Source organism: Pempheris klunzingeri, chromosome 8, assembly GCF_042242105.1.
Source record: "Pempheris klunzingeri isolate RE-2024b chromosome 8, fPemKlu1.hap1, whole genome shotgun sequence".
In the NCBI taxonomy this organism is placed as follows: Eukaryota; Metazoa; Chordata; class Actinopteri; order Acropomatiformes; family Pempheridae; genus Pempheris; species Pempheris klunzingeri.
This window is the reverse complement of record NC_092019.1, coordinates 11,661,629-11,687,602: the sequence shown is the minus strand read 5'-3', so window position 1 is coordinate 11,687,602 and position 25,974 is coordinate 11,661,629. Positions and strand designations below refer to the sequence as shown.

At 40.7% G+C, this 25,974-nt stretch overlaps 2 protein-coding genes across 2 annotated transcripts; one reads left to right on the top strand and one right to left on the bottom strand.

Annotated features, from left to right (window-relative positions):
* Positions 1 to 786: 786 nt before the first annotated feature.
* On the bottom strand, positions 787 to 10,682 carry mboat1 (membrane bound O-acyltransferase domain containing 1). Its single transcript, XM_070834990.1, has 11 exons — positions 10,619 to 10,682; positions 9,005 to 9,100; positions 6,755 to 6,810; positions 6,358 to 6,412; positions 4,950 to 5,142; positions 3,876 to 4,068; positions 3,625 to 3,728; positions 3,474 to 3,538; positions 3,240 to 3,372; positions 2,794 to 2,945; positions 787 to 1,344 (listed from the first exon to the last, which is right to left on the bottom strand). The coding sequence occupies exons 2-11, from the start codon at positions 9,091 to 9,093 to the stop codon at positions 1,161 to 1,163; spliced, it is 1,224 nt and encodes a 407-aa protein (XP_070691091.1). The 5' UTR covers positions 9,094 to 9,100; positions 10,619 to 10,682; the 3' UTR covers positions 787 to 1,160.
* A 4,742-nt stretch (positions 10,683 to 15,424) lies between these two features.
* LOC139205592 (transcription factor E2F3-like) lies at positions 15,425 to 24,127 on the top strand. Its single transcript, XM_070835852.1, has 8 exons — positions 15,425 to 15,788; positions 18,089 to 18,209; positions 19,651 to 19,781; positions 19,985 to 20,073; positions 21,322 to 21,480; positions 22,150 to 22,264; positions 22,892 to 23,033; positions 23,698 to 24,127. The coding sequence occupies exons 1-8, from the start codon at positions 15,507 to 15,509 to the stop codon at positions 23,985 to 23,987; spliced, it is 1,329 nt and encodes a 442-aa protein (XP_070691953.1). The 5' UTR covers positions 15,425 to 15,506; the 3' UTR covers positions 23,988 to 24,127.
* The last annotated feature ends 1,847 nt before the right edge of the window (positions 24,128 to 25,974 follow it).

The window sequence follows — 25,974 nt, the reverse complement described above, 5'->3', positions numbered from 1 at the left end:
CATTACTTGTTGAAAATTATGCAATGCAAAACAACACGAGCTAAAGCTTGTTGTTGTAATATTGCACAATTTATTCTTTAAATACGTGCTATCCTTTCCTTTGTGCTTACAGGGGTAGAGCTAAAGCCTACGATTAACCATAAAAACAATAATAAAAGTGTTTACTTGTTGCACAGAATAGTCAAGTCTCCTCACCAGGAGGAGCTGCCAGCCTGCCCTAAAAGACTTCATTAGTAATGGTTTCACAGGACAGTTTGGAAGCTGCATGGTATAATTGGTATTTAAAGTGTCCTTCCACCCAGTCAGAGCAAACTAAGCAGGAGACATACCAACACAGTCCACAGTTTTTCGCCCACACACACACACAGGGTCAGTGACGGAGGTTGTTGGGGTGTATCAGAGGGTAAATGATCACACACACACAAACACACAAATAAACCAGGGCACTCTCCCCTCTTGGCATGCTCTTTTGTTGTGGCCACACAAGGACAGTCTTTGTATGTAATCACACTGTGACAAAGTATGAGCATGTCTAAGGGGGGAGAATATGTGCATATTTGTTCCCTAGTGTCTGTTTATGCATGAGTTTGTGTGTGTGTGTGTGTGTGTGTGTGTGTGTCCTGGTATTTGTGCCCTGTTTTTGAGCTACCCTCCCACTGTGCTGGCTGAGATCCCACCAGTCGGGAGGACAGCACAGATAAAGGACAGGAAAGAAAGTGAGCCTCCTTTCTGTCTTCACACTGTTGCATTGTTGCAGGAGCGGGCAGGCTGGTGTTAAGATGGGCTTGGAGGGGGAGGAGAGAAGGGGCAGGTGGAGGGGAAAGTGGGAAGAGGCCAGCATCCTGGTGATGGTTGTATCAGAGACTAATGTTTCTCTTTCCAGTGTGTCTGCTGAGCTTATGTTCGATGTATTGTCTTAATCTTACAGTATGGCAGAATAGCTCTGCACCTGTACATCCAGTTCCAGAGGTTCAAATCCTGCATCATGTTGTACAGTCAAAGTTTATGTCCTAAATCTTTACTCTGTCTTCTCTCAAAAAATAAGTATAAATAAAGTTTTCCCATTTTGAGCTGGCTGAATGCCCTTTAGGGAAATTTTGTTGTCTTTGAGAGAACACCGTGGACTGAGAGACTGGTAAAAGAACGCGAAGAGGGGATTTTCAGTCTACTTTGTCATTGTTGTTGGAGTGAACATGCTGGCACTGGGCTGAACATGAGGAGGAGGAGGAGGAGGAGGCGGAGGAAAACGTTTTGGTGGTGGCAGAGGGTTCCCCGGGATTGTGTTTCCGATGCAGAGTGATCGCAACCAGAATGCTGATGATGTGCACGTGGAAGTACATGGACCTTGGAAAGAAAAGAGGAAAAACGGTATGATTTCTGTAGCTTTGAATTTAAGGGAAAATGTTGATCAGTAGGAAATTGTGAGATGATAAACTAGAGCGCCCCCCCCCCCAAAAAAAAGTTTCTAAAGGTTTTTTTAAAAAAAAAAAGGAAATTCTGGGGCTCAATTCTATTTTTCATTATTAATAAATGTCAGCGAGTAGAAAGGTCATTGCTGACATCATGGCTCTACTGTATATCCCATCAAAAGCCTGCAAATACATTAATACTAGAGCTGCAACAATGAGTCACTTAATCAGCACTATTTTGATAAACGATTAATTGCTTTGAGTAATTTTTTACTGCCAAAATTCTAATTCCAGCTTCTGAAATGTGTATATTTGTCCTTTTTCTTTTTTAGTCTTCTATGATAAACTGAATATATTTAGTTTTTAGACTATTGTTTGGGCAATCTGAAGATGCTGCCTTTGGCTTTGGGGGATTTGTGATGGGCAATTTACACCATTATCTGAAGTTTTATGAACAAACAACTTCTCTATATTTTCAATCCTTTATATTTGAACTCTGCAAAAGATGAAATTTTAAATTTGAAAAATCTGATGGCTTGTTGGATTGATGCACAGAAATACTTTAAACTTAAAACTAGTGTCTTATAGTACTAAGTATTTCTGTCCTTCCATCCAACAAGCCATCAGATTTTTCAAACTTAAATTTTCATCTGTTGCAGAGTTAAGATATAAATGACTGAAAATATCTAAACATTTTTTGAATGTTCTTTGAAAGTTTGTTGAAAGTTGTTTGAATGTTTTCGAATCTTTTAAATGTTTTCACAAATATTTAAAAAATGTTGGATACAAATTAAATTTAATTTAATTTAAAAGTAATGAAACCTGGTTCAGAGTTGACCAAAACACAGATTCACTGGTGCTCATATCTCACTTTTTCTCCCTTTTCATGTAAAGGTTTGTTCAAACTTCAACATGGATGCAGTTAGCTGTGGACTTGCACATGTAGCAGAGGCACTCGTGCCTCTATACATACTATAATTTAGGGTCTGTCAACTAGACATGTTCTTCACATGCACACTAGAAAACAAGATGGCAACCTCACAGCTGCAAGAAGAAGAGGTCCTTTGTTTGTTGTATTTGGCTGAACAACAAGAAAAAGTAAAAAAAAAAAAATTAAATGGTGTATATGACCAAGAATAGGACCAAGGATAGGGAATACAGGATACTAGTGCAAGAGATGAGCACTGATGAGCAACAGGAAAGGCCGACAGGCTTGTAGTGCGTGTAGTTGAAGCAGTCAAACTTTTGTGCAGCATGCTGATATCTGACGTTTGTGGACATGGGCAGATGACGAAATTTACAGCAAGGGGTCTCACACAGACAGCATGAATTGGGCTATTTGAGCTTTCAGAGGATAAGAGGACTGAAGATGAGAATTACATACCGGTAATAAACCAAAGTCGGCTCCACTGCAAGAAGTAGAAAAGGCATGACAGTGTAGCAGATGGCCAGTTGGGTGGCTGCCCAAGTTAAGATGTCATAACCCAGCTTCAAGCCTCTGGATCCCAGGAAGTAGTGGCGAATGGACTTCCTTATCTGGTACGGAGGAACAGATAAAAAGGAGAGGAAGAATTTGTGTATTTAAGATTCGCAGACAGAATTAAATTACATGACAAGAATTTCAGCCGGCTGTACTATTGGTGTTTTTTTGAAAATGCAATAAAGCTATCAAAGTTGCAAAATTACAATTGGGAACTAGAATAATGGTCTTGCAGTTGTATGCCTCCACCAGCCGGTCAATGTGTATTTGTGGCCATTTGTAGACTCCTCATTTTCCAGTGTGTACACTAGATTATTAATTTGAATTTGCAAAGGAGGTGGAGTACTCACAGCTCGTGCTGCCATGGTGATGGGGATGGCAGTGATGAAGGTGAAATAGTACCCTGGATAAACACCGTGCCACAGCGCAGACAGGATAAAGGTCAACGCCAACCTGTGCTTGGGGGCTCGGTCGTAACACACCCTGAGGAGATGACAGGAATCAAACATATTCAAATGAGTCTGTGATATGGAAAGCTGAGTAAATGTCTGACGGTGTGCATGAATACTGATGTTCACACTTACGTTTTGAGCCAAATTCCTGTTCGAATATTCCAGTTGTCTATGAATGTCTTGAAGCTGGTTGCGGTCTGAAAAAAGATCGGTGCTTGAAACAATAACCACAGAACAGTGACTGCGTGCTCCAATCCTGAATCATGGAAAACACTGGGAGTACCTCAATCCTCAAGATGTTAATGTTGCAGATGAGGTCCCAAGATGGCTTTCCATTTTCATCCATCCCCAAGAAACCATAACCTGCAGCGTTGTTGACTGCATCAGCTGACAGGACGGATGGGGAAATAAAAGAAGAAAAAAAAAAATCACACGACTTCCAAGGCAGTAACAATGTAGCTCATATTCCAGACTGACCGTTGGTGAACTACAATTGAAACATACAAACACTTCACACGTACACCCACTGCTCACCTAGTGTCCATGCAAAGTAAAATTTGGGCCTTGCTGCTTGTATGGAGAAGAAAGCATAAGTGAGCCTGGTGAGGAAGGGTGCGTGGCTGACAAAGTGGGGGTCCACGTTGTATGATATTGGCAAGGACCGAGTCATAATGAGGAAGAACAGCATGCAGCCGCAGCACACCAGCAATTTTCGACAGACGGCGTTCTGCAGGGAAGACAGAAAACTGCTGAGCACCAATGCACATGATGATTACTGGACTATCTAAGTCACTGCAAAATCAGGTCAAGTTGAGAACAGAAATCATATACAGTTTAGAACCAAGACTGAAACAATGCAAGCAGTAGGACAAAGTGCAACAACTGAAGAAGGCTATGTTGAGGTTTGTGGCATTCCCAAAACCCTCTGTGAGTGAAGGACCATATGCCATTTCTTTTATGTAGTATGTTAATGGTTATGTTTATGGCAAATTTTGAAAACACAAGTTGCAAATAAGCTGAGTAATCAATAATCAGTTAATAGTGGAGTGAGATGTATTTTTAGAGCAGATGTTTTTTTTTCTTTTTTCCTTTCTTGTGTCGTTCTTCGTCTTCAAACAATGATAAGTAATGATAAAAAACATACAAAGCAAATATTGTTTTTTCTGCTCAACTGAGCAAACTATGTTAATTTACTTTAACAAAGTTCAGGTTATATTTTTGTCTTGGAACTCTGCCCCACTCCTGTTGGAGCTAGAGGCTAGTCTACACCAGCTAAGAAGTGTCTATTTTTTATTACTGCCCGAATCACTGCTTTATAATGAGTTTATTTCAAATTCAAGACAGCACATAGAATTTAACACTAGCGTGGTGACATTTTCAGATAATATAGAGAACGAAGCAACGATGCCGTCTTTGCTTCGTTCTCTATATTGCTCTGTCTCATGATACACGTCCTGATACAACTACAAAGTCTTGAATGTAAAAAAAAATAGCAGAAGGATGCAGGAAAAGTGATCTAGAATAGACAGATTAAATTGTTAGTCCAGTACCAGGTCAAATTAAAAACAGAATATGGAGCAGCAACCAGATAAGCATTGCTGAACTTACCAGAGGGGATGGATCTGGTGTCTTATCATAGCCATTCTGCCCATTACATGCTCCAGAGTTCTGCCTGAGCCTCTGGCTGATGTGTCTGCCCTCTATGAAGTCTATGTAGTCCTTATAGTTATTGCAAGGTCCCACCAGGACACTCAGGAAGTTCAGATTGTAGCTCAGGTACTCAATGAGAGAGGGCCTCACACTGCAGAAAGGACAATAGGAGAAATCATTCCAGTATAACAGTGATCACTTGAGGTGAAATGCAACGGTGTTACTGGATATTTTCATCTAGGTTGGATGGAAATGTGAGAAAGCATGCCTTTTTTTTTTTTTTTTTTTATAGCAAACATCCTGTGAATAAGAAAAGGTGACTTTTTAAAGTTTCCCAGCTAAACAATCCAAATGTTATGTACGGTAAATTAGCTTTTGACTTGGTTCCTTTTGGCTCTGCGATTACAGCTACACAGCATTTTAAAAAATGAACCAGGGTTGGTCACTGGCCATTGAGAATTGGTTATGAATCGTAACCAGTTCCAAATACTGAGGGAAATCATCCAGAAAATCATCTGGGAAATCATAAAGAAATCTGCTTCTTGAAAGCAAAGTTTTGACCCACTGAGCTTCCCTCTACATTGTTGGTTATGCAGCTTGTACTTAGCTTGTATATAATGTTTACAGTACGTACAGTAGGATTAAAGAGTAAAATCTGAATCAGAATCCATAAAATCTAAGTGATATCCAAACCTACAGGGAGCCTCCATCAATCTTAATGTAAGCTAACAAACATGAGACAAATCACCAAGTTTAGAGCTGCAGGTTTATCACACAACACTATGTCTTATAGTTGTTTGTTTGTTTTTTGATACATTTTAAAAATGGTTTTTGAAATGGCATGCATAGTGCACTGATTAAAGTGGTTTTATCGATACACATGCATAAAAATGTAATATTTTCCATGCAAAATGATGCCCCTCTTTCTACGTTCCCAGCATGCTTTTTACGTGAACAAGCTATTCACCATGATTGCATCTCCTTGTCATTGTCCTTCGCAGCTAAAGGAAAAGAAAGAGTTATTTATTCTTTAAACAAGGTGTTAAAATTCAGATGCAACCTTCTGTGCGTACAAACTCTCTCAGGGACATTGGTTCCAGATTCATTTCTATATCCTACAGTGTAAACTATGTGCACCCAGAAGCACAGCTTAAACTTAAAGCAAATCAAAATGAAGTCAGTAGTGGAAAAAAGAGGAGGAATCAAATCAGAGTCCTGCACTTCGTCGTCATTCCCAGAGCACAGTGTTCTGAATTGTCTCCAAAAAGTCTGTCCCCTGATGTGTCACACTGCTACATACCAATTACCACTGTATGAAAAAAATGATTTAATCCATTAGTATGTTTTAACCACACTAAAAACTTACTTTATAGCTAGATGCTTCTGCTCCGGGGTCAGCTGTTCAGATTTCTTACACATGCCTAAAAAATAAGGGATGAAGTCATCAGTAACCTGTTTGCAAACTTTCATTTTTAACCAAATGATAAAATTGATGATGACTGACTGAATTCCATTTAGCTGCTTCAGTTTCAGGGTCCTGGTTTTATAGATGCCGCCTCATCGTCACAGCTCACTGAGAGCCATTGTTAATGTTATTAGTAACATCTGTGCTTTTCCCATTACAGCACAACATTACATGTTACTAGTAACTCTGAGAGCACGATGCCTCCACTATTAAAGGCTTGCCAATATCTGTTTGAGCATTTGAGTGTGCAAGTGTGTGTGTGTGTGTGTGTGTGTGTGTGTCCTGTCCTTTGCTTTACCATCATGGAGCTGGAAGGCCAGTGTGATGATCTTCTGGGTTACTATCATCAGAGGCCTGAGCAGAATAGAATAAAAACAATTTTATTGCCAGAGAGACTTTATAGTGAGTGACAGTGTCACTCAGACATATAAACAGTTGTTATACAGCAACGTAATAACTGGTGATGACCTTTCAGCAATCAAAAGCATTCTGGTGTTTTTAGCCTCACAAAGCCAACTTGATGTAGGTGGAAATACGTTTCTAGCACAATGATTGTGTTTTTAATGGTTTTAAAAGTGGGAAGCAGGGCCCAGCATGTTTGTCTGATCAGCTGTAGGATGTTTATGCAAAAAAGGGCACTTTTAAGTCATTTATGTATGAGTGCCTTGAATCAAAGCACATCCCAAGCAAACGCCTACTGAGCCTCTGTTTAAGGCCACATAATTTATTCCCCCATGTGAATCCCCTCATTCTTTTCCAGTGGTGTCGAGTCAGGTCAATTGTTTTATCCAGTGCAATTCATTCAGACCTCTACAGTTTTCACTTAATCGTTGTCTGTCTTTGGAATCACTATGGCACTGATCTTCATCTTGGGTTCAGTTGTAGCCGAAAGTTAGTAACTTATGGAAAACATGCTGGAGGTGAGGCGATGGTGCACTGAGGGCACTGAGGTCCTGTACAGTAAGTCTGAACTGACTAGTTTCACTCCCCCTCTCCTACTTTCATTCACAGATAGAGACCTCTCTGTCCCAAGAATGTGAGTGTGTGCACAAAGGCACACATAAACTACATCTCTCTCTCTCACACACACACACACACACTGGTTCCTGTGTGTGAGCCAGCTGCATTGTGTGTACTGCATGGAAAACTGAGGCGGAGAGGGGCTGGCCGAGCGGCTGGCACTGCCAGCTCAATGAGAGTTGGCAGTTGGCTTTAGAGCAACATTTTCAGAGTGCCAGCCAGTATGAGCAACGCTCCACCGCTGTAGCCCACAGACTCTGTTTTTCCGCGTAAACTCTAAAGTTGGCACTGCACATAAGACTTTGACCCAGTTCAATTTCAGTTTTAAAAAAAAAAGCATGAGCTTACTGACATAGAGGAAAATAGCACAGAGACGTTAGAGACGAGCATAGCTGTGTTCTGCATCCTCCGACGGGGAAGCAGCACATCAGATCAAGGTAATAATGAGGACAAACACAAGAGTGGAATACAGCAAATTACCAACATAAATGGTGTTTCACTAGCAAAAATCTAAAAGGAAAAAAGACTCACTGAGTCTTTCCAGATTACTTAATCAAATCCTGTGTGACTAGATGCACAAGAGCACCATCTCTGTGATTCACATCCATTCATCTGTCCAATTTGAAAGCATAAAGAAGCTGGATCTATAATTCAATATATGACCCTGCCCGAGGCTGACTCATAGGCCTGGCTGCTCATCACCAAGGTCACGCGGAGTGCAAGTGAGGCTGCCAGCTAATTCATCCACACCAGAGCTCGGCAAAGAAGTTGCTGAATACAGTAGCCAGCAAAGTGTGCTGTCATCTTTTAAAGAACAACTGCACACAGACAACACCAGTTGATTTTCCCAGTAAAACCACCGATACTACCTCAGGCATTTTCTCTGAGAAAAAAAAAAAAACACATTCATTTGCTGCTCCATAGTTAAATATTTATCTGGTGTTTGTGCATCCTGCGAGGCCCAGCTTTCTCTATGAGATGTGGTCCACAACCACGACATAAGCAGCATGTTAACACAATTATAACCCTCTCAATCAATGTAAAAGTAGCTATGGAGTAAAGTTGCACTTAATACCTGTGGTGTCAAAGTTTTGATTTGAAAATAGTCATTTTTGTTGATGCAATATTTTATTCATGAAATAAGTAATAATAAATGTAACTTGAGCACTTGATTATCCTTATAGGGTCAGAAAGAGTTCATTAAGAGAAACGTACTAAAGAATTAACTCCCTACTCCTTCGGAAGTAGCCTTGTTTCAAAGAGAACAAAGTCACAGTTGCCAGGAGGCACCTGGCTGGGCAATGTCAACCGAGAACAATCCACACTGCTGCTTTTTAATCAGTGGTGTTGTATTTACACAAGGCCGTGGCACTGGTGACTGAGTAAGCGGGTAAAACACAGTTTGGAAACATTAACTGATAACAAAAGAATTGCTATGAAACAGAAATGACTAATATGCTGTCCCCAAGAAGGTGTGGCAGGTGTGAGGAAAAGAGGTGAGATAACCGAGTGATTAAGTTTTCCTTACCCAGAGAAGTCCGTGGAGGGGATTCCATAGTGAAAGATGAAGACTCTGTTCACTTGGCACACTGTCAAGTAGCCCATAGCTGTCGTCATGGAATATCTGCATGCGAAGGAATGAACAAATCTTAAATCAGACAAAAGACAATTAAGATTCTGGTGATGGATACGATTCTTGAAAATATTACCATGTAGGACTGCAGTCTGCGACACAGCTTTGTGTCTTTGCCCTTTGCACACGTTTTTCTGAAAAGTAGGATGCTGAGAATTCATGCTTGTTACCCCACCTGTTTCCTTAGAGATGTCTTATGACTTATTTGCAGTGGTTACAAAATTTGTTGGTGTGCATTTTGCAAATTGGAGATTGGTTAGAACTAATAATCTCATTTATTTGTTAGAGGTGACTTGGGTTGTATTAGAATAGCAATCTAATACAATTTTTAGATTTGTAGCTGTATACTGTATCCTTATGAGAGAAGCTGCTACTTAAGGCCATTAAAATGTATGAACTGATCCGACTTAAGATAAAATCGCTCATACTTAATTATCAAACATCTGGTTCTAGCTGGTGATGTTAATACCAGGATCACCACAAAAAATTCCTAAACGTCGCAAATACCAGCATTATAACATAGCAGAGGGATTAGTCATCCTCTCACCCTGTGTCATTGATAAAGAGCTGTGTGATGTGGTATGTATGTTTAACCTGGGACACAGTTTACACTGTGTTTTGCTTCAACGTGTAACCGTGTAACAGTAATCATCTTCCTCTCCCTGCTGACCATCCTTCTGACGTGAATACCTGAGCAACATAACCAAACCTCATTTATGTTACTCCATTCATAAAAAGGGGGAAAAAAAACGGCCATGACACACTTGAGCCACACACACACACACAAATATGAAGTAACATGCACACTTACAAAGGTACACAACTACACATGGCTGGAAAGACAGAAGCCATGTAATAATGCAAACAAACACACACTACAACTATCTCCACTGATCTAGCAGACTGGTCTGGCTGGCGCCTCCGGCTGCCTTTCACCTGACGTGTTTTATGTTCTCCCAGCAACAGTATTTTAATTCGGGCCTCATTTCAACTTGAAGACAATGAAGCAATGCACTCCAGTCCTAACTGGAATGTATAGGAGGGAGTAAAAGCACGGGTAAACTGAAACACGTGAGCACTAACAACTCTTTGTTTGTCTGCTTTGACGATCATTTACCTGCTGAAAGGCATTTTTTGATAAATATCATTGCCATCATCCAGACAAAGCCGCCTGCTCAAACGCACAGCTATGATGTTAATTGTTTCTTGTCTGACAAGTTTAACGTAAAAGACACCAGGAAATTAGATGCAGCCGTTGTAGGGGTTACAGTGGGCACAAGTGCCCCGTATTAGTCAGTAAAGGTTGTTCATAGTTGGTCCAACATGGAGCATCAATTGATTGCACACAGCATTAAACAGTGCACTCAACTCCACCAAATATTTTATGTGTTTAACATTTGTGTAACATTTCATAATCCATTTTATAATTCAACATATTGTCTCCATAGCATAGCTGTATCCCAGACTTCTATGTGGATTTGCTTTTAAAATACAAACACCGGCACTTACCTGTGTACATTGTTGATGTCACCTTTAATGATGATTAAGTAGCTTGCAGCCACTACTGTCAGGATGTGAGCTGAGTACCTGCAAAAAAGGACAAGCCATCATTACTTCTGATTGAATAATACCTTGTACTTAATTTACAAATGTAAGTGGGCTGTATGTCTGTAATTACAGTGTGAGTCAAAGCAGCCCAGTCCTGTTCCCCCAGATGTTACTCATGGGTCAAGTGCTACCACAAACATCTCTGCCTATAATTATAAGCCTGAGGACCCTGCACACTTGACATGAGCCCTGTCCATTTGTCAGAAAAGGCTGACAGATTATAGCTGATGACTCAGAAGTCAAGGCTATGTTACTGACTCTGAATGAAAAAAAATAAATAAATAAAAAAGGGCAGCATCATGTGAGAGGAACTGGGTGGAGTACTGTGTCTCTATCAGTATCAGTCGCTACCATCCAAAGCAGAAGATGAGAAAGGCAACGCCAAGAAGAGAGGCCACGGCGTGCCTGACCAGGGGATTGGCATGGCTCGGACTGAGGTAGAGACGAAACCAGAAGGCAGCAGCCAGGGCGAACAGCTGGCACGTCAAAAAATTCACCTGTATGGGACAAATAAGGATTAGGATGATTAGACAATATGTTTAAACATGCTCAAATGTATCCAGAAAATATCTGCTTTATTGATATCTGGCAAAAATCAACTCCTTATACCTCTAAAGGGCTGTATTGACACAGGAAGATGCAAAAGTTAGAGAGATTCTTTCCCCCACATGCTTCTTCATCATTAGTGATATCAGATCACTTCTATAAGCCTGGGGAGTTTTGCTGTGATGAGTTAAATAGCCTAATGTTTTAAACTTTGGCGTGCAAGTCTTCATTTTCTGATGTCATTTTGGAGAGAGGGAGAGAAACAAACACTGAAAGCCTCTCATCTGCAGAATTACAATTATGAGTTGCAGTGGGCGTCGGTGCCTGCTGGGGAATCACTGCACGTCTCTCTAACAAGTGACACGCCGCTAATTGACAGACTTACTTCCCCACAGCACAGAGGACCATCAGAGAAAATAAAGCGGCTTGTGTATTTGCCCCCTGCTGCTGGAGTTGTGATTCAAGGGGCAGATGTTCCTACCTGATCAAGAGGAAAGCCCAAGTGTTCACTGACAGGCAGCAGCCACTTGGATCCAGTGGTATTAAACACAGTGTCCGTCCGCTCGCCCATCCTACGTAGTTTATCAGCCGCGACGCCTCAGCGATCCCGGGTGTCTTTTCCCGTTTTATTTTGCAAACTGCTCACTATTTTCTGTGACTGACACGCATTGTTTGCCCGAAAGGCCCCGTGACGAGTCAAACCAGTCCACAATATGACAGACCAGACATAGCACTCCCGGCTCTCCCTCCTCCTCCTCCTCCACCTCCTCCTCTTCTTCTTCGGCGGCCTTCGGACCAGTCAAGTGCGACAGAAACAGGCAGGATTTAAAGTACGTTTCCGGTCACTTCTTCCAAAATAAAAGCTGACCAAACGACTGGCGTGTAAAATATAGTTTTATAGCATTGTAGGCTACAAGAGAGGAGAAAAGAAAACTCCCTCACGCTCTCATCTTGCTTGCAAAAACCTACTTTTCTCATCTCTTACTTTTGGAGATTTTCTCCTGTCCACAGGTAGCTCAAGGTGTACATGTCAGAATCTTTTCAGTCAAGTTTTGGGCTACTTTAAACAGAGAGTTACTATGTTGAGTCTGTAAGGAGAAACCTTTTCTTACAGCCCCCCTCCCAAAGGTGAAGTAAGAATCATTTAATCTGAGTTTGATTAATTTGGGATGTTGTACAGACTTACATATCCTTCCTTTTCTAAAGTAGCAGTGTAATGTGTTTTTTTTTTTTTTTTTCAACAAATAAATTGAAATGTGAATGAACATTATATTTAAAGAGAATACTTGGAGCATAATGTGCAGTACAATTAACTAGGATATTTTAATAAAAAAAATAAAAAAAAGTATGGGAGCCATTTAACCGTACTTCCGGTGTTATTCAGGCTCTCATTTCAAGCTTGGTGCAGCACGAGTTGCTAAGTTGCCAAGTTGCCATCGGTGTGTTTTTAGCTCGCCCCAATTTAAAATGAGTGTTTTGCACTTTTAGAGACAGGCAAACACTCATTTAACCTGTTAAGAAAGTATGAGCAGAAAATGTTTGAAAAGCAAAGAAGAAACAAGCAAGCACCTTTTGTTGTCTGTGGTCACGTGTCTGTACAGCTAAAGCAGAGTAAATGTGGTCACCTGATTGTCATTGAGTTTGGAAACACACTGAATGAAAATGGATGATAAGACATCTCCTGATTTGTTAAAGTTTAGATATGAGGTAGTTTTCATTCTAAAATTAATGAATCAGCACGTGCGCTGCAGAGGGAATGAGGGAAGGTCATCTCTGAAAGGACTGACAGCTTATTGCTGTGGGTCCTAATCAATGGCCAAATGTCAAGGATGATCAGTGGCTCCCTGGAAACACACTTAGCACTTTTTGCATGGCGTGAGTTCAGTGATGACATTTAAAGTGAGACACCAGCTCTGAATTCAGCTTTTCCTAATAATATACAATTAATGTGGCATTTAATAGATTCCCAAAAGTAACTTTTTTCCTCTCATATACCGCTAAATGCTGAGGTCAGATACAAAATAACAGCCTGGTAGAGACTCAGAGTCTGTAGTGAGGACAGTTATATGTGTTATATGGCCTGAGAAAAATACTGTTTCCAGACCTGTAATGTGAGCAGTGGTGGAAGAGGTACAGTAGAAATAACACAATGTAAAATACACCTCATTACAATTAGAAGTCCTCTATTTAAAACATGGTAGTATAATTAGCCAAATGTCCTTAAGCATCAAAAGTAAAGTCTATCATCCAAACTGTGGTGCAGAACTGTAAAGTAGCATCAAAATTCAAAATATTCAAGAAATACATCAGAATTGTTCTTAAATACAACACTTGAATAGATGCAGAGTTTCATTCCACCACTGAATGGAGACCTACTCTGCACATTTTAGATGTTTCCAAAGCGTGTTGGAGCAGGGAAACATCCATGACATGCAGGGCAGTGGGGCCCAGGACCAGGAAACACTGATTCAGACTATATGCCAGTGATGTTTTCTTATAGAATTCAATACGTGAATTGTATGCTAACTTTTGTATTTATTTGTTTTTATTTATCATTCAGAGAGCCTCTGAATATGTGGAGATAAAGAGTGACAAATCTAAGCAAATCTCTTTTGCAAATACTCTTTTGCCCTTTAGTTCGACCAGGTCACTACAGACCTACTCTGGTAATATAAAACATATATTTGAATTAGACACAAAGCCCATCAGGGCTAAGCTGTGCGTCTGGATGTCGAGTTCATTTCGAGTTCATTCAGCACTACTACTACTACTACTACTACTACTAATAATAATAATATTAATAATAATGATGATGATGATACATTTGCAAAACATACTTTCTATGAAATGAGTAAGGAATTACATAGGGACCCAAAGGACCCACCATCATAACACAGGATGCACAAATACAACCCGCTCAAACATTAATTTTTTTTATTTAAATTTAAATGATACTGTCTTTAAGGAGTGAAACAGAGGAGGAAGCATTTTGTGTATTGCCAGATTTTTTTTTCAAGGTTGTATTTAGTATTGTTGCATTCTCACTCAACTGGTTTTACCAACTGTTACAATCACAGCAGTCAAATATCTTAGATGCCCAAGGATGATCTTGTCATTCTGACATATAAGAGCCTGCAAAAATCAAGTTAATAAAGATGTTCTTTATTAACATTATGTCAGGGGAAATTATTAAATTATGTCAGGGGCTGAACATTTTTATCTCAGCTCGTGCTGTAAACTTTAAAACAGACAGAAATATTAAAGCGCGTTAGTACAAACACAAGATGAGATAAGAGAGACTTTATTTATCCCACACTGGGGAAATTTACTTGTTCCAGCAACAGATGAGACAGAAAAGGTGCAGAAATAAAGTGTCAGTAACAGAATTAGTGCAAAAACAAATTATATTACAAAATATAGAAATAAATGCAAACATAAAAATATACATAAAATACATGTGTATTGCACATATAGGGTACAGCAAGTGTCACACAGTAGTAAGGAAACAAAAACAGAAATGAGTGGTGATAAAGTGCAGGTAGTGGCTGTGAATTATGTAATAATTAATTATTATTATTAATAATAATAATAATAATAAATAGATCAAATACAACCAAACTAATCTGAAGTATAAAGAATATATTTCATATCTTATTATTATATATTATTAAATGGTGGCCACTTTTAATCGGTATGTCGTCGTCTTTTCTGTTCAGTTGTGTATTGTCTAATCTAACCACTGTGTCTCACTCGGTCACTTTGCGCCACTCAGCGGCCGCTCGGGGGCCACGCAAGGCGTGACTGATGACGTCGCCTGTTTACAACTGCCAATGAACACGTGGCGCACTGAATCCCGCGTTGCTATTGGTCGATGCGGCGGCGCTGTGGGCGGGGACTGTTCTCTGACGGGCCAATCGCGTCTGGCATGTAAATTCCGTTTGAAAATTTCCCGGGAAATCCGAGTTTCGCGGGAGGGCTCTTGAGCGCGTAAACCGTATCCCTTCATTCATCAGGCCGTTTCCTGAAGCCATTTCTGGACGGGGGAAACGAGAGTTGCGCTACTTTTTAATCCGTTGCATCTGCCTAAATGCACGTTCTTAAGGAAAAATACTTTACCGAAGTCGTTCAATCAGACTGTCATCTTTACTTCGGTCTGATTATTTTTGTGACTACTGCGGCGGATTAGCAGCCACACGGGCTTGAAAGTACAGAGACAAGAAAGGGGTTACCCCGAATAGGCAAGATGAGAAGAGGGATCTCCTCGGCTCCGGACAAAGTGATTTTAGCGGGGGTTGGGGGCTCTCCTCTGGACAATAATATAATTTTAACAACTCTCTCGGATCGTTTAAACCCCGGTCAATCCAATGCTACGTTTATCCAAATAATAACCACCCCACCGCCTTGCAACGTTACACAGACATCAAATGTGTGTTTATCCGAGCCTCAGATAAACAACATTTACACAACTCCACAGCAAGCTGCAGCAAACGGAGCAGGACAACGACCCGCTCTGGGAAGACCGCCGGTAATCATCTATACAGCTCGTTTGAACATATTTAGCTCGCTACAAGTAGCCACAAACACGACAAAATGTTAGCTTGCTAGGCTAGCCGAGCTTGTTGTTCGGGCAGCTAACGCTAGCCGCTTAGCCAGGGCATTCCCACGACTCAACCTAGCGAGGTGGCTAACTAACTACCGCTAGCTAAGTTACCCAAGTAGGCTGGTTAGGTGGTTTGTTGACTGCAGGGAAGCAAACGACGAGTTTAAGTTAGTTTTACGTGTACGGAAACGTAGACCGTTCATCTAATAGCGTGCTATGCTAACTTCATGGTGCTTTTGAGTCCGCTTCACCCTTTGCAGCCAGATGGAAATATTGGTAAGAGATGAGTAACGTTAGCGGTGGCCTAGTGGCTGCTGTTGGTGTCTTAATTTGGGGGTTGAGGGGGATTGTTGGGCTACTTGGCTCTTAGTTAGCTGATTTTTAGCTCTCTAAAAAAGACACGAGTGGGTAAAACTTGCAAAGACACGGGCTTGTACGTAAGCTAAAGCTTCACTTCAGGTTTGAAACAACTCGGTTGATATTTCTCCCAGTCGTCTCTGAACATGCAAGCCAACTTGGATCAAGCTTGGAAAATGTGTTAGCTTTCAAGGCTAGCAGCAGTATTGATTAACAGAGGACAACATTACTCGTTGTCGGCCGTGACCTTAATTCTGCACAAGTGTTTTTTTTTTATTGTCCCTCTCTTTTGTAAATAAAGTGTAACGTTATGGTGCCTTTCATGCCAAGTAAAGTGAAACTCGAGTTTGCTGCTTTAGTGCTGATTGCACGTTTCCTGTATTCTCAACCTACACAAACCACACAAAATAGTTTGAGCAGCATTCAGGGTGTTGGTTTGTTCCTGGCTATTCATCTTTCATGAACTAAACCAGCCTCTATCTCAGGCTGTAGCCATGACCAGGCAGGGGGTGGGGGGAGCTGCTTGCTGATATAAAATGGCTGACATTTTGACTGTCAACAGAGGGCATATTCTTTCAGTCTAGTGTTAGAGTAAGAAAATTGTATTAAAGATGGGGTTTACTTTGCTTTGAATATGCACAAAATCTTCTGAGGGTTAATTGATTTATCCCATACAAGAGGTTTGGAGGGAAACGGAGTAGACCAGCACCCCGGCACTGTTGTGTTGCTCAAAGACACTAAAACAGGATTCTTGCCAACACAGAAGTCCAAGGGTTCCCTGGTGGAAGAGGCTATTCACTGAGCCGCCATACAGAGTGACCAGGCTGCCATTTTAGGCTGGTGATGAGGGGGGAAAAGTATCCAGAAATGGTTGAAGCAATTCATCATTTGCAGTACAAATGACCCTGGGTGGTGTCAACACAGCGTCAACTGGCCTACACATGGTGTCATGTGCTACAGTGGTTTCAAGGCAGGCATTTAAGAAACCATAAATAATGAGCATGCTTCATCTATGGGAAGCTACACAAGTAGAGTACAGTGGAAGAAATTGTGACAGGTTACTCATCAACAACCTGTGACTTGTGTGATAAGATGAACGTGGACAGAGGTGGTTAAAATAATGCATTTTATCCAAATGGACAATGAGCTCTCAAACAGTTTTTCAGATGGGACGCTATTATTTGAGATGGATTCATGGGGGAATATGGTACCGAACACGACTTGATTTCGAAATCCTTGGACAGGAGGTTGGGATCTCTTGTTGGCAATGTTTAAAGTGCCTGGATCGGTTATGGGGCCTGCCTGGTGTCTGACAGTATACTTGTTTTGGTGTGTTTTTTTTTTGGAAGCATCGTGAAGCAAGTTGATCAATCCTAGCGTGACTCACTCTTGAGCTATGTGGGTTTGTCTTGGCTAATCAGTTTAGAAAAGAATAAATCACAACAACCGGCTTTGCAGCACATCATTAAACCGACACAGCTTCTCCGTGATCCATTGTAATTTGAACAAAAACATCTAGTTTTCTTGAACTACTTTATGACCATATCTTATTGACTGCTTCCGCTCCAGATATTCAGTGCATGCTCTCCTTTTGGAGCTGAAATGGAAAAGAGTACAGGAAAATGTTCTCTCAGATTTAATGACTGGAGGGAACCTAATACAGTAATTTGACATATCAACTTCTCGTTACTTAAAACTTTTATTTCTATTAACTTAAAATAGTATGCCTGCTTTAGCACACTGGAGACACACTGAACTGAAAGTAATGATATATGTAGCATCATGCATTTCCTGTGAGGTGGGTTCAGAAATGATGAGACCAAATTGCTCATTTCTGCTGTTGACAGTATTCTTTTTGGTCCCCTTAGGCAAAACGGCGGTTGGCGCTAGATGATTCAGACCACCAGTACCAGTCAGAACCAGCCAGGACTCCAAGAGGCAGAGGAGGGGCCACAGCCGCCAATGGGGCGCGGCTCAAGACACCCAGAAGTAAGAAGTAGAAGCCTAAAAGGAGCTGTCTGCCATCCTGTTTTTTATATGTAACCTAAAATTTTACAGCCCAAGGATTGAGGGCCATCCTCTGAGAGGGTTACACAGATGCAGCCACTCTGTGCAGATATACACACTCGGTATATACGTATCAGTGATGCTCTTGACATAATTTTACCTTTTCACATTGCTTTTCATTGAAAATCCAAAGTAGTTTTTACAAGCAGTCGGATTATTTTTATCCCCCTCACTAAACAACGCATCCAAATTCACCTTAACCTTAGTACTGTGCATTAACACATTTGTCAAATTTCATCCAGCATTTGCCAAAGTTATGAGTAAATAGATGATGCAGGGAAACATGGTGACTCCAATATCATACATGGAGCCAGAAAAAGAAAAAAATCTGTATAATAACAATCAGAATGTACCCCAAAGTCCTTACATTTAATGGGTAGATTACTTTAAAATGAATGCTCAAAGTCCCAAAGGCTGAACTGCATTCTCAGTAAGGTACATAGTATAAGACACTGGCACATGTAAATTGTTTGGTATTTATGCCTTCCTTTTGCATTTGGGGAATGTGTAGACTCGCACCCACTCCCTGTTTAAGGGAGTCATGGTGCCCCATGAAAGTCTAGCAGCGAAACATTTCAAATAAATGTTTTATTGCAAGTTTTGATCTTCTTGTCCCCCCTGTCTCATGAAATAGATGTGTTTTTGTTCTGCTACCACAATTACTACAAGTTAAATTGTAATCCCATGAATTTCACTGAAATTGTGGAGTGGAGCTGAAATACAGACTGCGCACACATTAAAGAACACAAAGAAATTGCTTTGGTTTTTTTTGGGCATACACGCATTCCTGCCGACACAACGTTTTCACACAGTACAACAAGATGCCTCACAGATGGCCGTGTGTTTACTCTCTGCATGTGTGTTCTGTATCGTCTACTGACCCAGAATCTAATTCAAACTTGGAACGGAAACAAAATCTGTACATCAGTTGTTCCGTTCCTGGTATATGACTTCAGATTCAGCCCGAACAATATTGAGATGCATTTCAGCTATTAAACCTATAAATGTAATTCACACCAGTTTCCCAAAATGGCCAAAAACTAGAATCTGCAGCTTTGTGTGACTGTCATGAAGACAAACTGTTATGATGACCTTCAAGCCAATTGGATTTATTGAAGTGTGTATGTGTTGGGTTTAATTAAATTGTACTATATGGGGGGGGTATAGGGGTATAGGGGTCTTGTGATCAGGTTGACTTTTTCACATTATGGACGACCCACCATTTGCTTGGGCTTCCTGATACCAAGTAAAACTGTTGCTAGGACTTTTTGTGTTTTCTCCTCTTTTCTCTCCTTGCAAAACATTTTGTGTCACGTACAATGCTGAAATATCTTATCGTTCTCCTACTTTTTCTCCACCATAGCGCCCAAGTCCCCACCGGAGAAGACTCGGTACGACACCTCCCTCGGCCTTTTAACCAAGAAGTTCGTGGACCTTCTGGCGCAGTCCTCTGATGGCGTTTTGGATCTCAACCTTGCTGCTGAAACCTTGCAGGTAATTTCAGTTCCATCCTCCTTTAATCCTGTTAGTGATGCTGAAGAAGCTGTAGAGGAAATTTTAACCAAGTACATCTGTCCAATGCATTGAAAAAGCTTAGGATACTAGTGATATAGATTGGTTTTTCACTGTGTTTGGTAATTTGCACACTTAAACCATCCACTAAATGGGTAACTGAGACATGTATCCTCTACATTCAGGTACAGAAAAGGCGCCTGTATGATATCACCAATGTGCTAGAAGGCATTCACCTCATCAAGAAGAAATCAAAGAACAACATTCAGTGGATGTAAGTGGTCATTCAGTCTCACTGTATCACTCAAATACTTTTCATCTTCTCAGGAGTCTGCTTTGTCTTACCCCTGGAACTAAAACTCTTTGTAAATCTTCCCATCATGAAGTCATTTTGATCGTAATATAACATCTTTCATTTATTGTGGTCCCTCCTTGTTTCTGTCTCCTCCATCCTTTCTACTTTCTTTTGTTTCATTTTGTATCTCATTCCTTTCCTTCCTCCGCTCTCATGCCTCTTTTGCCCAACTATGTGTTTTTCTTTCTACAAGCTGGATCCCCAGACACAAGTGAAAAATAATCACAGTTTGATCAAATTGCTGTACAAATATCCCAAACATTTGACTAGTTCATGTCACAAAAGCTGAGCAGAATTGTGTTTGTGTGAAGTTACCCAAGTGGTTTGCAGTTAGAAGCTTCTAATGTCTTTGTGGGTCTATCTTGGGTTGGTTTGCCAAAAATATTATGAAGCAATTGATATATAAACAGCTTTAGAGTGTTCCTTGGCCTGTAGAGCACAAGAGGGCAGGTGGCTGCATGCAAACTGTTGCCACATCAAAGTATGAGGATATCTGACTGGTACATTTGTTCAGTAATTTCTAAGAGTAAATGCAGTTTAGGAATAAGCCTTAAGCACCTGTGCTCACCACCTTTGGTCTATTAATGCATTCAGCGAAGCTGCTGAGCTCTGAACATTTTTTAGGTTGTGTTTATGAGGATATACTGCATCTCCTTTTTTCTTGTAGTTAAGGCATAGATGTTGATTTCCCTTGTCTTGAATATGTTGTGGTTGGATCAAATCAATTCAGTCCAATCCAGTCACTTAACTTGGAGATGCCCATAGTGTTAATTTCATATTGTGACAGTGAGAAAGATGTTAACAATCAAAATATTTTCAGTTGCTCTTATTGTAAGACAGAAAAAACCTCTTCAGTACACTGACCTCCTTCAGTGTTCTGATTTGTGGGCCACTTTCGCTTTATTATTTAGGTTCAAGGGAAGTGTAGGAATAATTTTGCCAGACGAATCATACTGACATCTGCTCACAGGGAAGAAATCAACTGAGTACTAAAATAAACCAACTCCACTGAAAGTGGCAAAAAAAAAACCACGCTGTTTTGCTGTTGAAGCTATTCCACCAAATATTTGAAAACATGAAAAAGAGACAGTTTTACAGGGGCAGGCAACGAGCCCAAGCCAGTGCCAAATCTGTTTTTCACCCTCCTCACTCTTCTCTCACTCACAGGGGCTGTAGCCTGCTGGAGGTAGAGGGGGCACTGAGCCAGAGACAGAGACTGACAGCTGAAGTTTCTGCGCTGGGAGAAGAGGAGCAGAGGCTCGAGCAACTCATCCAAAGATGCAGCCTGGATATGAGACACATGAGCGAGTTGCCAAGCAACCAGAAATATCCTTTTGTTTGGTTGACGCGTCAAAAAAAAGTTACAATGACACTTACCTACCATACTTTTACTTTAGTGTTAAAACTGTAACCATGTTCTCATAATTCTGCAGGCTAACATCCCCAAATTGATGGCCATGTAAAATACATGCATATTTAGGGTGATTCCTGGCTCTCAGCCGGGTAGCGGTAATAACTTGACAGCAGCCGAGTGTTTTAAAATGGCAAAGTCAGTTTAAGAATACAAATCTTAGGCAGAAATGTAAGGCGTCATCTTCCAACTCTGGTGTCAACACAGCGTCAACTGGCCTACACATGGTGTCATGTGCTACAGTGGTTTCAAGGCAGGCATTTAAGAAACCATAAATAATGAGCATGGTTCATCTATGGGAACCATCTTATCTGTTACACATAGGCACCATAAAGTACATCTTTTTTTTCATGCTATAGTGCCTAAAATGTTAAGTAACTTAAGTGCTTCCTACACCAGCACGTGTAGATGCATGGTACTGTAATGGCACTTGGTCATCATGTAGTGAGCGCTTTCGGGCTTGCATATATTTTAAGTTTTCACATGTAGTGACTAGGGATGTGCATTTCAAGCAAAAATACTACTGGACACCCACAATCCCTAGTAGCAACATTGTGTTACTTCTTTAACCCTTTCGTCTCCACATATGCTTATGTAACGTACCAAGACATCAAACAGCTGGGAAACCTCAGAGACCAGACTGTGATTGTCGTCAAGGCGCCCACAGACACCAAACTAGAAGTACCAGACCCTGATGAGGTATGTATACAAACACAAAACACACGGACTTGACCTGTTATTGTTGTCCTCATGAAAGACTGGTGAGACAGAATGCATGAAAGTGAGACAGTTGCTTTTCCCCGCTTCCGGTCTTTATACTAAGCAGACTTTATCTTGGTGTTGTATGCTCATAGTGATATCAAATTCTTTCGTACTCTGTGTAAGAAGCAAAATGACAGCTTCACAAAGCTTTTGCAGTGCTTTGCTACCCTTATGTACACTACTAATCAGCTCAGTCACCTGTTAAAGATGAACATTATTTCTTTTAACGTTAACGCGCCGGCTTTGGAGGCGGCAGCCAGTTTAGGTGATCCTTCTAGAGTTGGTGTTGCGGATTTATTTTCCCAAGCACTTGGGGATGTGCTTTCAATGACCATAGTTGTTTCAAGGTCTACTGCGAAATGTATTGCATGTAGTTTCCAGTCTGTTAAGTACATCACTACATGTGCAGACTCTAGTATATAATTTAAGTTCAGGGCATGTGGAAAATTGACTTTTTTTTTTTTTTAAATCACTCAATGGAGTTTGTCCATACGTCTCGTTATGTGCGTTCTAGTCTAGTCTGTTCTTTTGATTTGCACTCTGAATGTTTTCTTCTCCCTCCAGAGCTTGTCCATCCATCTGACTAGCACGAAGGGTCCTATAGAAGTTCTGCTGTGCCCAGACGAGGAGAACGACCCCCGGAGTCCTGTGAAAAATGGCAGCATGGACATCAATGGAAACTCGCCTTTCCTCAAAGTCCTCCAAGGTTTGTGTCTGATTTCTTTTTTTTTTTTTTTTTTACATAAAGGAGCTTTATTGACATTCCTGTTTTCTATGTTCAGCACAAGGTCCTCAAGGACTTAGTTTTAACACACTTACAGTTGTCATGTTAATATTAAGATTTAAGAGCTGCTAAGACTAATTGGGATTTGTTTATGACGTACTCTATTTGGTCATGGACAACATAACCCTTTTGAACATGTGGAAAATTTTACCTGCTCGTGGTTGCTGAGTTTGGTTTGTACCAAATTTAAGATCACTGTCTTCAACAATGGAACAGTTTGCCATTATTATAAAGTTGAGCACACAGTTTTGTTTATTGGCATTTGTTTTTAATTAGTATGAACTACTAAGAAATAACATTAGTGCCAAAAAACTATCCTGGTTGAATAACAGTTAACCCAAGTTCTGTTCAGTGAACAACTTGCTTGTGTCTGTGCAACTTTTAGTTCTAAGCCCTGATTCTGACAATGTGAACCTATTTCCAATCAAAGAAGACAAACCATCTGTGATTAGACTGAGAAATCAGATCAGGTTTGAGATTTGGTCTCCAAACATCAAAGTGCTGGTCAACATGGCTGCTCAAAGTCTGGTTAAGGTCCCTTGGGTATTTAGATATGATAACGGGTTGACTGCATTTTCTTTCACAGATCCCAGCTCCATGACTACTTCGCCCAGCCCCTCCGTGGTTCCACCTTCCTCAGCCGTCTCCGTCACTACTCTGTCTCCCATCTCGTCCCCTTACACCAGTCTTCTCCAGCAGACAGAAGACCAGATCCCTTCATCCCTGGGGCCTTTCTTAAACCTCGGGCCTCCTCTTCTGGACCAAGATGACTACCTTTTAGGTTTGGGAGATGACCAGGGAATCAGCGACTTGTTTGATGCCTGTGACTTTGATAAAATGCCCTCTCTTGCCCTGGATGATCTCCTGTGCAGCTAGCATTAGCGAATTGAGGTTCAGATTAAGTGCATGGGAGAGAGACGGAGAATCGGTGAGGGTTTTGATGCCTGTGACTGACTGTGTAGTTAGTGGAAGCCAATTCTAAATAGACGGAAAGGAAACATTGAAGGCTCTTTCAGTCCCAGTGGGAATAAATGCCATGTTCCTTCATGGTGTGAGACATACGTGGTCTTGCATGATTTCACACAAAGACACGTCTGGTCAGTGTGAAGACATATCCATTACTCTTTGTCTCAGGCTATGTAAGGCCTCCAGTGTAGCCGGGAAATCGGGACACATCTGAGAGGCTTCGCCATCTGTTTGGTTAATTGTAAATGTATTGGAGGAGGATGTCCACCTCTCTGTATGGCTCGAGGTTTATGTCAACCAACAAAGACAGAGCAGCTCGAAGGAAAACACCCCACACCACTTGGCATTAACACATGTCATGGACGATAAGGGTTGGGTTTAGCATAAAATCTGTGTAAATGTGATCACCCAAAGCCATCAGTAATATGGTAAAAAAAAAAAAGAAGGAAGAGGAAAACTGCGTTTACCATTTAAATCTTGTAGGATCCTGCAAATATGAGGATTTGATTGGCTTATATACATGTGTTTGCAAGGAATGGATAAGGCTGATGTGTGTGTTCCCAGTAATGCTCTTGTCAGGTGTCCTAATTCATCCAGGTAACCCATCCCTAAACGTGCTAGAGTTCAAGATGTGTTGATGCCAAATGCTGCGGGGCCCAAGGAGTTTCTGAAGAATTCTTAATGACTGCATTCATTAACACCAATGATCTGTGATTGAGGACTTGTACTGCTGACTGTTAACTAGACGTTTTCTGTGTTCCAATGTAGAAAAATTTTAGAAATTAAAATGAATATAAAAAGAAAACAGGGCAATTTTGGTGCAAAACATTCATGACTGCAGTTGTTGTCTTACGCTTAGGTTAGACACAGGCTGTGCCTGCTCAGACACTTGTCAGGTTACCCATTGTGCTATTTGGGCTTATTATCATAAAGTTAGCATAAAGAGTATGAGTATTTTGTACATCTAGGCACTATTAAGATGTATGAGAGCTGCATGGAAGTATGTATGCTGTTTTGGAGTGCACATGACATAATGACCCACTTTTAAAGGAAACAAAAGGCAATGTAAAGAATAGGAGTGTGTGCTCTAAATGCTCTAAAAGAAGACAGGTGTACACAAGTTGTTTTTTTTAAGTGTACAAAATATTTACAGTATGCCTTATTGCTTGTAAAGGTGTGGTCCTATTTGTTTCTCATATGCTCTCTTGTGCTATATCCTCCATATTTAAATGGACTTATTAGGTAAAATGATAAGGGACCTTTATTACCTGTTAAACTTATCAGCCTGTTATCTACTGATTAAGCGGGCACCCTCATAATTTGTACACTTAGTATAAATTTGCAGTTTATTGAATTCAAAAATATTCGACATGGGAAGAGAGATTGTGATGTTTAACCTTACATGACCCATTTGCTAACAGCTAAAAAGCCATCATACGTGGGTAATGTAGGGTTAAGCAAATATATCTGTACCTGTATGAATTTGGCACTTTGGCACAAATAATGTGCAAACTTGGATATCTAACTCATACTCTTAATGATACTGACTTCAGGACCCAAACTTCTACTGTCTTGCTGCTTTTTTTTTTTCTTATCCCCATCATCTTCTTCAGCAGAAGCTGCCATAACCAGACTTCCCCTAATGCCTCCTCACTCTAGACTCTGTGCTGTGAAATTATACAGTGGTTTGAGCTAATTAGAAAAATTTGACTTTGAGCCACTTGTTGATGCACACTGCCTATGCAGTGTGTACTGAAAGCAGTGTAGGAGACAGGGCAGGTGCGTATTAGTCTTTTTAGGTTTAATAAGTTTTGAATTTTAATGGATTTTAATACTGTAGAAATAACTAATGATATCACCTGAGCAACAAGGGGCCAGATCGCCACAGATTTAGGCT